This window comes from Gallus gallus, chromosome 1, assembly GCF_016699485.2.
Source record: "Gallus gallus isolate bGalGal1 chromosome 1, bGalGal1.mat.broiler.GRCg7b, whole genome shotgun sequence".
NCBI lineage: Eukaryota > Metazoa > Chordata > Aves > Galliformes > Phasianidae > Gallus > Gallus gallus.
This window is the reverse complement of record NC_052532.1, coordinates 45,987,364-46,001,158: the sequence shown is the minus strand read 5'-3', so window position 1 is coordinate 46,001,158 and position 13,795 is coordinate 45,987,364. Positions and strand designations below refer to the sequence as shown.

General features: G+C 35.8%; 1 protein-coding gene across 5 annotated transcripts in view; it reads right to left on the bottom strand.

Moving 5' to 3' along the window:
- Nucleotides 1–13,795, bottom strand: part of CFAP54 (cilia and flagella associated protein 54) — a 104,116-nt gene that overhangs the window by 56,371 nt on the left and 33,950 nt on the right. For all 5 annotated transcript variants that reach the window (XM_003640365.6, XM_040672104.2, XM_040672111.2 and 2 more), the window contains 7 exons: nt 13,331–13,504; nt 9,548–9,640; nt 8,250–8,435; nt 7,567–7,709; nt 4,825–4,972; nt 3,248–3,403; nt 2,116–2,238 (listed from right to left, as the gene is read on the bottom strand). In XM_003640365.6, the coding sequence (XP_003640413.3) occupies nt 2,116–2,238; nt 3,248–3,403; nt 4,825–4,972; nt 7,567–7,709; nt 8,250–8,435; nt 9,548–9,640; nt 13,331–13,504 (1,023 nt within the window). The remainder of the gene's footprint in view (nt 1–2,115; nt 2,239–3,247; nt 3,404–4,824; nt 4,973–7,566; nt 7,710–8,249; nt 8,436–9,547; nt 9,641–13,330; nt 13,505–13,795) is intronic.

Sequence of the window (13,795 nt, the reverse complement as noted above, 5' to 3'; positions counted from 1 at the left end):
GCTGGGAGAGATATTGGATGCCTTACGGGTCAGACTTTCTTTGATCCTGAAACCAGCTTTGCCTTGCTCATGATGAAATTACTTGAGTCACTTCAGCTTTATCTATTTGATATTTTGAATTGGCATTCAGGATTAAAGAAACGAAAGAGAATCAATGACATTGGACATGTCATTTCCACTCTCAAACAGAAAATAATGAGTTCATCAGTTAGTTCAACTCCAAATAGATCTAGATAAGGAATGTTACTGCATGAAAGTTATTTTGCAAACTGAGATGCAAGGTGATTCAAACCATGTTTAAAAGAAATGCTTCCTCAAGCAAGCGCTTCCTCATATTTCAGCTACCAATTGTAAATGTCTCATTGATAACCTCCAAAAAATCATCATATGACATCAAACACACTATTTTCTTAGAATTATTGATTCTACCACTTAATGAATTTGGGCTCACTTTTGCAACAGCATGTCCTCCATTTGGTAAGCTCCTAAATGATGACAAGTCACATGTCCTGCGATGAACAACCTTTTAGTACTATGTTTGGAGATGAGTGTACAAATATTTCACAGTAATAGCTTCTTTAGTCGTGATACCACAGCAGTGATTCAGGTACAACAGAATTACATTTCCTAGTGCCACGAATCCATACTTCCAATAGTGTGACATGGAGTGGACAGCTCTGAGGTTACAGACAATCCTCTCCCAAAGCCCTCTCCCCATGGGCCTAGGAACTTCCTTTCAGCTCAGGCCTGAGAGTACATTCCCTGCCTGAGCTACACTATTGGAGTCCCAGTCTCTAGCATACTCAAAAGTCATGCCTGTGCTTGGCCATAGATCCACTGATCTGGACAGCTGGATTCCTCAACTTGACTTCAGACTGCTCTCATCATGGCAGCCCCACCTGCTGGGCTGTGCCTGACCCATGCTACCTTCATGAGACCTGATCCCGACCTGCAGACTTCCCAACTTGACCTGCCTGCCACCACAGGCTTTCCCAATGACCTGTACCGCAGACTGAATCCAACCACCACCTCTGGCCTGCCCTTCTCCTTTCTGGGGCAGCAGGCTTGGCTGGCAAGATGCTGCCCTGCTGGCTATGGTACTGCTTTCAGCTCCTAGCTTCTCAGCCCTCTCTGTACCCTGACACTGCTCTCACAGCCATGAAGCAATTAATTAATGTCAAGAAAATTGTATTAATTTTAGGACTTTATACATTCTTTAAAAATCTGATCTTTCAAGATGAGTACAGAGATCCCACTCTAATAATGACTCATGTGAGGGATCCCAAAAGCAGGGGAATCCTAGGGACTCTAACATGGCTGCAATTAAAATATCCTACAAGTACCATGTTTCTCCTAATTTCACAAAACTTATTATCTGAATCATAAATGTCATCTACAGATATATATTATATTTACACCACCATTTACACCACCACAGAGGGTGGTGACACACTGGAACAGGTTGCCCAAGGAGGCTGTGGATGCCCCATCCCTGGAGGCATTCAAGGCCAGGCTGGATGTGGCTCTGGACAGCCTGGTCTGGTGGTTGGCGACCCTGCATATAGCAGGGGGGTTGAAACTGGATGATCACTGTGGTCCTTTTCAACCCAGGCCATTCTATGATTATTATATTATATTAATTATATTAATTATTAATTTAATAAAATAATTAATTATATTAATTATAAAATTATAAAATCTCTCATATCTAATCAGGAAATTAGACATATATGTTAACCAAATGAAAACTAAAAATATGACCTCTTTGCAGTAAATAAATTTTTAAGTTTAGATATATATGTGCCTTGATGAAAATAATCCTACCTTAAACGTAAACTCACATGATCACACAAATTACAGATTTCATGTCAAGGACTAATAATTACTTTTTATTTTGTGAAGAAATAATGTTATTTTATTTAAAATTCTAAATGTTATTATTATATGAAATGCACTAACATAAAGGTGAGAATAAATATTTCTGTATCATTTAATAGTGTCAATTCTCTAAGACATCACATTGAAATATCTGAAGATACCACAGCTTTTTTTTTTTCCTGTATGAGAGGAGCTGTATCTTAAACAAAGTTGTAAACACAATAATTTATACCATACCTTTGCTGTATAAAATGAAGTACAAGCTATCATATGTTGAATACTCTCATAACATCCTGCCTGTCTCCTTTGCAAAGTAGCACTTGGAATTTCTTGGAGGATGGCCAAGCACTTAATGAGAATCTGTAAATACAAGGGTTAAAAAAAAGTTTTGAATCTGCAACACAATTTCAAGTTTGTACCTCTGTTCAGTGTACTGCATTTGATGGTGAACTTTAAAAATACTTTAAAATCTAGCAGCTATGATGAAATGCTTGCTCTACAAAAACTAATAATAAAATTTCCATTGAATTTAATAGCGTCAAAATTTCATCCACAGCCCCTTGATATAAATGACAAGTTCGCACAATATCTTAGATATTGAATTATAGATACATGATGGATATTTTTGCTGATTTAATTAACATGAAATCAAAGAATGTTTAATTCAGTGAGATGACATACTCCTAGTAGAGGACTGCTTAAAAATATATTGAGCTGATCAGAATTTTAAAAGAAAGAAAAATCTTTTCAGTACGTTCTAAAAATAAAAGACCACAAAAATGTTGCAAGTTTCTTCTGTATCCTTGTTGAATCTAAAAAATATGCCTGGTGCTTTAGAAATGACAGAAAAGCATTCATGTACTCTGTTTTCAAGGAGAAGATACTTGCTTCTGGGGAAAGGACACTTGCCTGAAAACCATAGACTGTATTACCAAAATATTGAACAGCCTTCTTTTTTGAAGGACAAAATTGTAAATAAACCAAACATTAAAAAAAAAAAAAAGAGAGAGAGAGAGAGAAAATGCTGCTTTTCTTTCCTCAAAATTGTGATTTGCAAATGGCATACAAGTGGAAGTTGTAGCACATTATAGTTTAAAAATACCAATGAATCGACCTGAAGAAATAATCAATATTCTGCATTTACTTTAGCATATCAGAGCAGAACCTATGCAGCTCACATTGAACATACGCACTAAGAACACATAAAACCAATAAAGGCTTTTCTTTCAGCAGCTTCTATAGAAGTAAAAGCTTAGATATTTGGCTGTATTACCATACACTCCATTTTACGTTTAGATTGAATCACTATGTAAGTTTAAATTGAATCACAGGAATTGGGTGCAAGAAGCTCTGTCTTAAATGCTCTCACCTGAACTACTGGCACTGCAGAAATCTTGTGATAAATAATTGGAGCAAGGAGACCATAGCATTGTACAACTGCCTGCAGTGCATAACTTGCATCATTCAAGAAATTACTAAGTTCAATTGCCACAGTCATTCTTTCACATTCTGCTAATCTACCGACCTGTAGGTGGGGAAAAAAAAAAAGATTCAAATATGAATACCATTGATTAAAATCATTTCAGAGAGTGAAAGAAGACAGACACTGGACTAGATGTTAGGAAGAAATTCTTTACTGTGAGAGTGGTGAGACACTGGAACAGGTTGCCCAGTGCAGTTGTGAATGCCCCCTACATGGAAGCGTTCAAGGCCAGGCTGGACGGGGTTCTGAGCAACCAGGTCTAGTGGGAGGTGTCTCTGCTTATAGCAGGGGGTTGGAACTAGAGATCTTAATGGTCCCTTCTAACCCAAACCATTCTATGATTCTATGATTATTGCAATTTAAAAAGTAGTGTAAGCAGCAAGAAAGATAAAGGTTTAAAAATCATACAATCATAGAATTACTAAGGTTGGAAAAGGCCTCACAGATCATCTAGTTCAATTGTCCACCTACCACCAATACTGTCCACTAAATCACGTCCCTAAGTACTACACCTCTTCTTTCCTTAAACACCTCCAGGGACGGTGACTCCACCACCTCCGTGGGCAACCTGTTCCAATGAATCACCACTCTTACAAAGAAGAAATTTCAACCCAAACCTCTCCTGATGCAACTTGAGATCATTCCCTCTTGCCCTGTAACTGTTAACTGGGAAAAGAGGCTGACCTCCACCAAGGAATTTTCAGTTAAAAGTGTATAAACAAAAGTAACTGTATTAGTGATTCTGAAAGAAACCTCTTGTCTTGAATTAATTTTGCCCTCTGAATTTATCTATGTAGTTTATAATGATAGCTACCCTCATAATGGTTGGAGTGGAAATTTCATATGCTAAGATCTCTGAGTAGGAAAAGGGACATAACACCACCTTCCAATTATCTGCTACAGTTGTACAAGTGAACAGATACAGTAAAGCTACAAACACTTAGCAAAGAAAGAGTGGAACAGTAATAGATTAATACAGGAAGCAAAAAATAGAAACTTAACATGCCACTGTAATATACGAGAGCCTGAAATAAGCAAAAAGAAGGTTAGCATATTAAAACCATGAAACGTTGTTAGAAGTAACAATGAAAATATAGATTTTGAATAGTTGCTAAAAATTAAAGAACTTGGCAGCTGGCTGGTGGGACAACACCAGCTGTGATGACACCTCTTTCATAAAACACAGTCTAACAACACTGAAGTTGAGGAAAAAAACTTCCTCAGTTGGAATCAGTGGGCTTTGGATTAGGACATTAATGAGCCAGTAATTACTCAGAATTCTTCCACTAGGATACAAAGTAACCAAGAGCAACTAAAATATTTCAGAAAGGATGACAATAATGCAACAGAAAATGAAGTACTCTGCAAATTAAGACTACAACATTGCAGTATTCTGGAACGATGAAATTATGCTGATCAAAAAGGAAAAAAAAATATAGCATATTATTTTACGCTACACATACTTGTTCCTTATAAAGTATCTCATCGCAACAAATGGAATCACAGAACAGTGCTCCTTCTGTGATATTAATGTCACAGATAGCAAATATATTCCTCAGAAAGAGATACAAGGTGATTGGAGAAGTCTGAGATACAGCCTCGAAACGTAACCTACAAAACAAAAAGGCAAAAGAATGGTAAAAGCAAGATAGTGATGATTCAGACATCTCATGCCTGAAATTACATTATACAAAAATGCAATCTTTAATAGTAGACTGATAAGTAAAATGGATTGCTATAGCTGCTGCTGGAAATGAGACTTACACATAAAACTGAAAAAAAAAAAGCATCATATTTCTAGCTCAAAAATAAATAAAAGGAATAGAGTTCCTTTTCAAATTGTCCTCCTTCTACTATACTAAAGCACCTTTTCCTTAGTAGGTTAATCTGATACAGTGAAACTTAGTTTGACTTTCCTTTGAAAACTTGGGATGCTACAGCTTAACTGTCCTCTTTAACATGCTATTTTTCTGTACTGACAATGATCGGTGCAGTTGTAAAGTACACTTCTGATATTAATAACAGACTCCTTTTCATCCTTGAGGTCTGTATTACAAGTCTCAAAATACTACTTTCTTTTCTTCTGCCTTTTTTTTCTTTTTGTTTGTTTTGTGGGGTGTTTTTTGTTCTTCCCTAGGAGTAGGGGCGTATTTGTACTTTTTATTGTTATGTTTTTTTCCCCTCTATGTTGTTGTTGCTGTTGTGTTACTTATTACAGCAACAATTCTATCATTTTGAAGTATAAGAATCAAATTTCTACTTCTCCTTGACCACGGATCCTAAAAGAGACTGGAACTCAAAAAGGAATAACAAATAGACACATACCCATATTTGACATTACCAACATATCAACAGGGCTCCTGTCTGGAAACAGGAGTCTTCCTTTCCTTCCAGCTCCCTCTAGTGTCTCTTTATGCTCCCTGTGCTGTCAAGCTAGTCCAGTTAATTTCCTAGCTATCAAGCAGTAAAACTGAAACTGTCTTGTTTCAGGTCCCATAATGTAACTTTGAGACTCTCTCCTGTTGTAAAAATCATCATAATAATAATGTTCCAACTTAACTATCAGAAAAGCAAAAATCCTGGCCATTTTTTTTTTCAATTTAAAATTTGCTCTTTGTTTGAACAGTGTTTAATTCAAATGTTACTTCTGTAACAGTATGTGCTTAAAGGTATATTATAAAAAATAAAATAAAATGGAGAAAATGGTTAGTAAAAAAAATAAGCAATGAAAAACAAGAATAAAAAAGTCATAGTCACCAGACTGCATTCCTGCATTGTTCCCAGACCATGGACAGATTTAAGACATCGGTATAGTTATGACATAGGATGTCTAGTGATTATCAGCTTGAGTCAAACAGTCCATGGGCTGCCTGTAAATCCCCAATGGCATGTAACATTAAGACCCTCGGTCAACTTGCATGGCTGGTATCAGACACGCTGACAACATTGATGAACATGGAGGATATACACCAGAGATACAGTTGAACCCCACATAACAAGTACACTTAGATGCCTTACCTGTAACATGACTCAAGAACGTCCAAACTTATACTATCAGCTCACATTCAAACAGCAGAGAAAACAATGGGCTCTTTTGCAAGTTTAATGAAACAATATAGAAAAAACTCCATATGTATTACATGTTTCACAATAGCTGATTATTGGTTATTCTGTCTATAAGGGAGAAGTGGATGTATTATGACCAAACTGCTAAAAAACTGCCCTAATATCTACTCCTTGAAACTAAGATCAATGTTTCACAGAACTGTTAAAAACACATGCAGCAAGGATGCATTTTGTTATTATACTTTCAGAACTGAGGCAGTCTGTTAAAACTGAAACTCAAGCTGCAAGACTACTTATCTCCTTCACCAGGCTGCCAAAGCTTTCCTAATGAAAGAATTAGTCTTAGAAGAATTCAACACAAGCAAAGAGGATTATTTGCAATCAGATATGTTGATGTTAATTTATTGTTCAATTATAAGCAGCTGACCAACATTTTAAAGTATTATTTTTTATTACTGTATTTCATATCTATTATTTCATACAAGTCTCTTTTTTTCTAACCAGGAATTAATTAAGTTTTGATTTGTTTTTGCATTTTTATCTATTGAATTGCAGAGAGTTTAACCACAGTATTTCCAGCTTGGCTTTGCTATCACAACAAATCCATATTAAGACTAAACATTTGAAATTCCTTTTAGAGAATTTTTTTTTAAATGTCTCTTCTGAAGTACAGTAGTATATTTTAAAAATATTACCACATTTATATAATCAGCTCAAAACAAAATTAGTAAGCATTTACCCATTCTGTGTGCTGTCTCAAGCAGAATATGTATAGTTTCTGAACACTACTACTTCCTTTATTGGAACTGAAAGTCAAGAACCCAGTTCATATTACGTATTTTGCATAGGATAATTCATTGTATGGTATGAATGGCCACATTATAAATATTTCCCAATTATCTGAAGTAATAAAACAACCATTATAAAGAATTAGGTGCGTAAATGCTACCACTTCCATAAATAACAAAAACCCTCCTCTAATTATACAAGACTGTATCTTTACAACACATTTCACACCTTTTTTGTAGAATGTTTTTCATATGAGGAGATTGAACAAAATTTCACACCCTGGTACACTTCAAAATAAAATACGCACATCTATAATTAACTATTATTTTAATTTTTATTTCACCAGTTACCTCTTTTCAGATATAGTCAAAGTACTTCTTGCAGAAATAACAGCTGCATTGGTGGGCAGTGGAGAAGAATTTGAAACAAAATAATCCCACATCGGTGAAAATGCTCCTCTGGCTAATGTGTAGTTGCCAGTCTGATAGGCTACCTAGAAAAAATATATATGTTTATTCAACTTTTTACAGGAAAAAATATATATATTAGATTTCATTTTATATACTAACCTCTAATTATAACTAATCTACCAAGTTTCTGTAGTCTTCAGATAAGCAAATACGATTACAGGAAAAAGAAGGGTTTTAAAACTCCCTCCCTTCAACATGTGAGCTTACAACAGCTGTAAGAATATTCTGATGTATTTGAATAAAATACATGTAGTAGCTATCTGATTATGCTAATATTAGTTTCTCTTTAGAAGTAGCATCAGGAAGGCAAAAAAGTTTCTTGACTGTTAACCAAGGATTTAATATTCCTTTGTGGAATACTTAACATATGTTATATTATATATCGTATATATATTATTTCATCTAGACTCATTTTACCTTTGTTACTATTGCATAATGTTGAAATTCTGATTTGTGCTTTTGGCAGGAAAGTATTGAGTTAAGGCTAGAAATTTTAGAGTTAACAATGAAAAAAAAGTAATTACAACCAAGTTAAAGCTTATTACCAAACATTCTAATCCTACCTGAGTTAGATAAGCTCGAACGGTAGTAGCAGAAAGAGGTGGATATGCGAGGATTGGCCTAGTTGTTTCCCCAATAGCATCACCAATAAGTTTTCCATCAGAAGAATATGCTGCAACAGCAAATATGTATTTCTCATTGGGATCTAAGCCTTGTACCTCCAAGAGGCTTTTTCCATCAGCCAGTATCTATGAATAAAAATATTTCTGGGTTACATCCTCAGAGTATGTCAGAAACAAAACTCAAACTCTAAGCTTTTGTCCTTAAACCATTTATTTAATATTCTTGGATACAACCGAAATACAACCAGCACATAATTTCCACACAATATTGAGCTCTTGAAAACAATGAGAAAACAATGGAATGAGAAAAGTATCAATTCTCTCTGAAATGCAATTGGCTGTACAAAGCACATAACCTAAGAGTAAAAGTTAATTAAAAGGCCTTTTGTCCAAGAGATTGCTATATATAAAAATTATACATCTATATATATAAACTACATATAGTTTTCCAAATTTACACTATGAGTGTGCATGCTTGCAGAGATCACACTGGAGACATTCTTGACCTGTGCTGCGCTTCCAGAGAAAAAGCATGTGGCTCTCCTCCTTACATGCCAGGTGCATATAATAGAAAAGGGAAGAGGATGGCTCAAGTTCTCTAAACACATGAACACAGAAGTCAGCCATGTCTGAACACACAGATTATTGAAGGATTTATTCGTTGCCAGAATTAAGAAAGACAGGTTCTCACTATGGAGAAATAGCTGATAGATGATAGAAAATTAACCAACATGTTAAAATTTATCTTTTTCTGACTTCCTGAAAACAGAATAACATCCAAGGTACACTATAAATACATCAGAAACATTCATTTGCTTTTCTATTTCTTAGCTCTCTCAAAGAAAACAAAACACACACATGCACACCAAAAAAAAAAAAAAGTTATTACAGAAGTGTAGAGAATTCTTTGACATGAAGTCCTTGAAAGCATTTAATTCCTTATTTATCAAAGGTTTCCAGAATATATCATGCCTTCCACCTAGCAAAGTTTCAGTATCTTAAAAATATTTAAAACTGTTTGTCAAAGACTTTGCTAGTTACCTAATTTTAAAAAAGACATAAATATATAGACTTTTAAAAGATGTGTGTTTGAGGGGGGGGAGGGGGGGCTCTTTTTTGTTGTAGTTTTTGTTTGTTTGTTGTGTTAGTGTTGGTTGGTTGGTTGGTTGGTTGGTTGGTTGGTTGGTTGGTTTTTAAGGATGAGAGAATGATATGAATGGATTTTAGCTCTGTCTTACCTCTTCTCCAGCATTTGGAAGTTTGTTGTTATTTAATCTTACTTTCGTATTACTTTCTCCTGCTACACAGCCCAAAATACTGTACCATGCAACCTTTAAAGAAAATGACGACATAATGAGTTGTTTTAAAAACAAGTATACTACAATGATGATGAAAGCAGATGACTCCATTTTCCTGTCTCCTACCTTGTTCTATCCTATACCTCAAACACATCCCAAAGTATAAACTCAGGAAGTCATCTTGCTGATGTAAATTAATAAAGATCCCTTATTTGATTTTTCCATTGATTTTCTTCTAAAATTGACATCTCATTCTGATTCAGCAAATCATTTGAGGAAAAATCCTTAAAAGAAGGCAACAGAAATGCACACACAAACCTAGTAATATTTTCAAAAAGGTCCATGTCCTTAATTTCTATTGAAATAAATGGTTTTTTCATGCCATTGAGTTGCTGATAATCTCATTTGGTGTATCAGTCTTAGTTCTTCTATATCTTTAATCAAGAGAGAATGTGAGCATGCATACCTTGATCAGACATGTCCACTGAAACCAAACATTATCATTTTGATGCAGCTCTGCAGAACTGGGCAGATGGATTTCAGTAACTTCTCTTACATTAAACTTCTACTAAGTTGTACTAAATCAATTTGTTTTCAGTAGACCTCAGGTGAGACAGATGAGATCATTTATCAACATAAAAAATATCTGAACAACTGGAATGCTCATTTTTCTCATGTTACATGTGATTTGTCTTGTAACAAATCCTGACTATTTTTTCAAATTTTCATATTGAAGTAAAGGAGATTATTTTCAGCAAATGAGTAGCTATAATATCAGGAAATTTTAGAGATACTTTGACTTCCAATACAAAAACTATATATGCTTCATTTAATACTAGGTATCCATTAATACTAGATATCCATCCAATGCTAGGTAATAAGTTTATCACTAAAAAACTACTTTTCATGTTTGCTTAACAGCTACATATCTTTAGGAAAAAAAAAATCCTAAAATAATGGTCTCAAATTATAAGAATAATAATCACATTGCACCATCTAGTGGCCCAATGAATTATATTCAATGCCCTATAGCAAACAAAATAAAAGCTTTAACAGTTACTAATAAAGAACACTCAGACTTTAAGGAGTATCTTTTTTTTTTTTTTTAATTTTACATGCAAGAGGAATAAAAATGAAAGACTTTTTCCTAATCATTTTGTTTGAAATTCACTAACCAAGCTGCAATTCAATTGTAAGTTTTAAAACAACTGTTCACAGAAGCATGCTTAGTATTCTTGCTACAATTTATATTTCTATAGGTTTTATACATGTTACAAAGCATGCTATTATTTTAAAGTAGCTTGCAAAATCACTATGAAAATTTCTCCTTCGGGAAAACTGCAACTAGTGAAATTTTCACGTTACCCTGTTTGGGTATTCTGGACATATGAAGGAGAATAACATGATTCAGAACAGTCAGCATAGATTTACAAAGGGCAAATCATTGCACACCACCATGATCAGTTCTAGGACAAAATGGCTGGATTTACAGATGAGACAGATGAGGCAAGAAGAGTAGCTGGCCTTTACCAGGACCTTAGAATCATAGAATCATAGAATTGCACAGGTTGGAAAAGACCTTAAAGATCACCAAGTCCAACCACAACCTAACCATATCACCCTAACAAACACCCCTTCGCTAAATCATGTCCCTGAGCACCACATCCAGATGTTTTTAAACACATTTAGGTATGGTGACTCAACCACCTCCCTGGGAGCCTATTCCAGTGCTTAACAACCCTTTCTGTAAAGAAATTTTTCCTGATATCCAACTTAAATTTACCCTGGTGCAACTTGAGGCCATTTTCCCTCGTCCTGTCACCTGTCACCAGTGAGAACAGACCAACCCCGCTCTCGCTGTAAGTACCTTTCAGATATTGGAAGAGAGCAATAAGGTCTCCCCTCAGCCTCCTTTTCCCCAGAATAAACAGCCCCACTTTCTTCAGTTGCTCCTTGTAGCACATATCCTCCAAGCCCTTCACAAGCCTTGTTGCCCTTCTTTGGTCCTGCTCCAGCACCTCAATGTCCTTACTGCACTGAGGTGCCCAAAACTGAACACAGTACTCGAGGTGAGACCTCACCAGTGCCGAGTACAGGGGCAAGATTACTTCCCAAGTCCTGCTCACCATACCATTCCTGATACAAGCCAGGATGCCATTGGCCTTCTTGGCCACCTGGGCACACTGCTGGCTCATATTCAGCCGTCTGTCCATCAGTACACCAAGGTCCCTTTCCATCAGGCAGCTGATTCTGCAAGGCTTTCAGCAGTCTTCTATTATTCTTATGACGAAGATGGGATGACATGAGTGTATGAAAAGATAGATGGGTAAAATAACAGTTAAAGATCATACTCAGAGTAGTTGTTAAGCATTCATACTCAAAAGATAGTAGCAAGCAGAGCACTCATGAGACTATCCCAGGACCTCTCTCGTTCAATGTGTTTAGCAATGACCTGAGAAGAATTAGAAAGTTTGCAGATGATGACAGAACTGAGGGAAACATTTGATACCTTGAGCCTTGAGGGCAGGGTTGACATAGAGTTCCCAAATCAATGGACCAAGAAGAACCTCATGAAATTTAAAAACAACAAACACAAAGTCTTGCACCTAGGAAGGAACAATCTCTTGCAAGAATATAGGCAAGGGACTGGCATGTTGAAGAGCAGCTTTTCTGAAAAGGTTCTGGAAGTTGTGCTGGACAAAAAGCTGAATATGAACCAGAGGTGTGCCATGACCTCAAAGCAGTCTGAAATCATACTGGGCTATCTAAATAGAAATACAGTTAGGAAATTGAGGAAGATTATCTCTGACTACTCAGAACTTGTTAAACTACATTTAGATACTACAGTCAGGTTCCCTCCTGCCCCCACCATTCCAGTAAGAAAGATGTTGAAAAACTAACTTGAGTGATTACAGGAGAGGACCAGCAAGATGCTCAGGAGATGGAGAATTAGCCCTGCAGGAAGAGTCTGGGAGAGCTGGGCTTATTCAGTCCAGAGAAGAAATGGCTTCAGTGAATATATCAGGAGTCACTGAATCCTTACAAGAAGGTTATGAAGATGTATTCAGGGTTTTCACAGTAGTGCATGGTAAGATAATGAAAAACAGTCCTAAATTGAAGCAAGAGAGATTCCAGTTTTTCGTAAGGAAAAAAATTTCTCCATGAACAGGCTGACCACAGAAGTTGTGCAGTCTCCATCCTTAGGGATTTTCAGAATGGACTTGACAGAGCCCAGCAACATGGTCTAATTTCACAGCTGACTCTCTTTTGAGCAAAAGTGTGGACTAAAGAACCCTCCAAAGATACCTTCTGGTTTCTACCTGAGCTATGGCATATTGGCAATTCATTAACAGAACTTTGACTGTGGTACTTCATTGCACCACATCAATCAACAGTCTTCCTTCTCTTCAGAGAGTGATTAGGCATATGTCAATCCCTAGAAAAAGACTGAACTTCTGACAATTATAATAAATGAGGATTATAAAGCAGAAAAACCAAAGATGATATGTGAGATAAAGAAAGTTCAATGTAAATGTGAAGATCAAAACAGTGAGTCATGACTGAATCACAGGATATAAAAAATGCATACTTAATTAAGTCAGGGTAACATAATCTTCTTGAGACTAACAGAGAAAACTCTGATGGTACAGCACTGCTGAAACAACTTTTTCTCTCATGCATTATTTAATATATTTCTTCCACAGTCATTATGAAAAACATTACCTGAACATCTGAGGAGAATGAGGCAGGTTTAAATGTCATGGAGCAATGTGATCTAGAAAGTAATAGAGGAGGAGGAGGAATCTTGCTTTTTTTCTTGCTGCTCATAAATTCTTTGAGACTGTGATACAATGCACTTTGTTCAGCTTCAACTTGCTCAATTAAAGTTAGTGCCTCCTATGATTTAAATTAAAACAAAAGAGAAAAACTATTAAAACAACAGTTAGCAGATGTAATAAATTGTTTTCGGAAAAACATCTTATCTGAAAAAAAAATCACTGCTACATAGAGAAATTTTTATAGTTTCACATTCTCTTAGATCTTAAATTAGTATGAATGGTATGTTGAGTATGCCTTACATATGCAGATTAATTTTACATTGTACAATAAAGTGATTGCAGAGTGGTGTCTGAAAGAGGCAGGGATGAGGCATCTTCAATTTTGAAAGTATCTAGAGGAAAAAAGTCA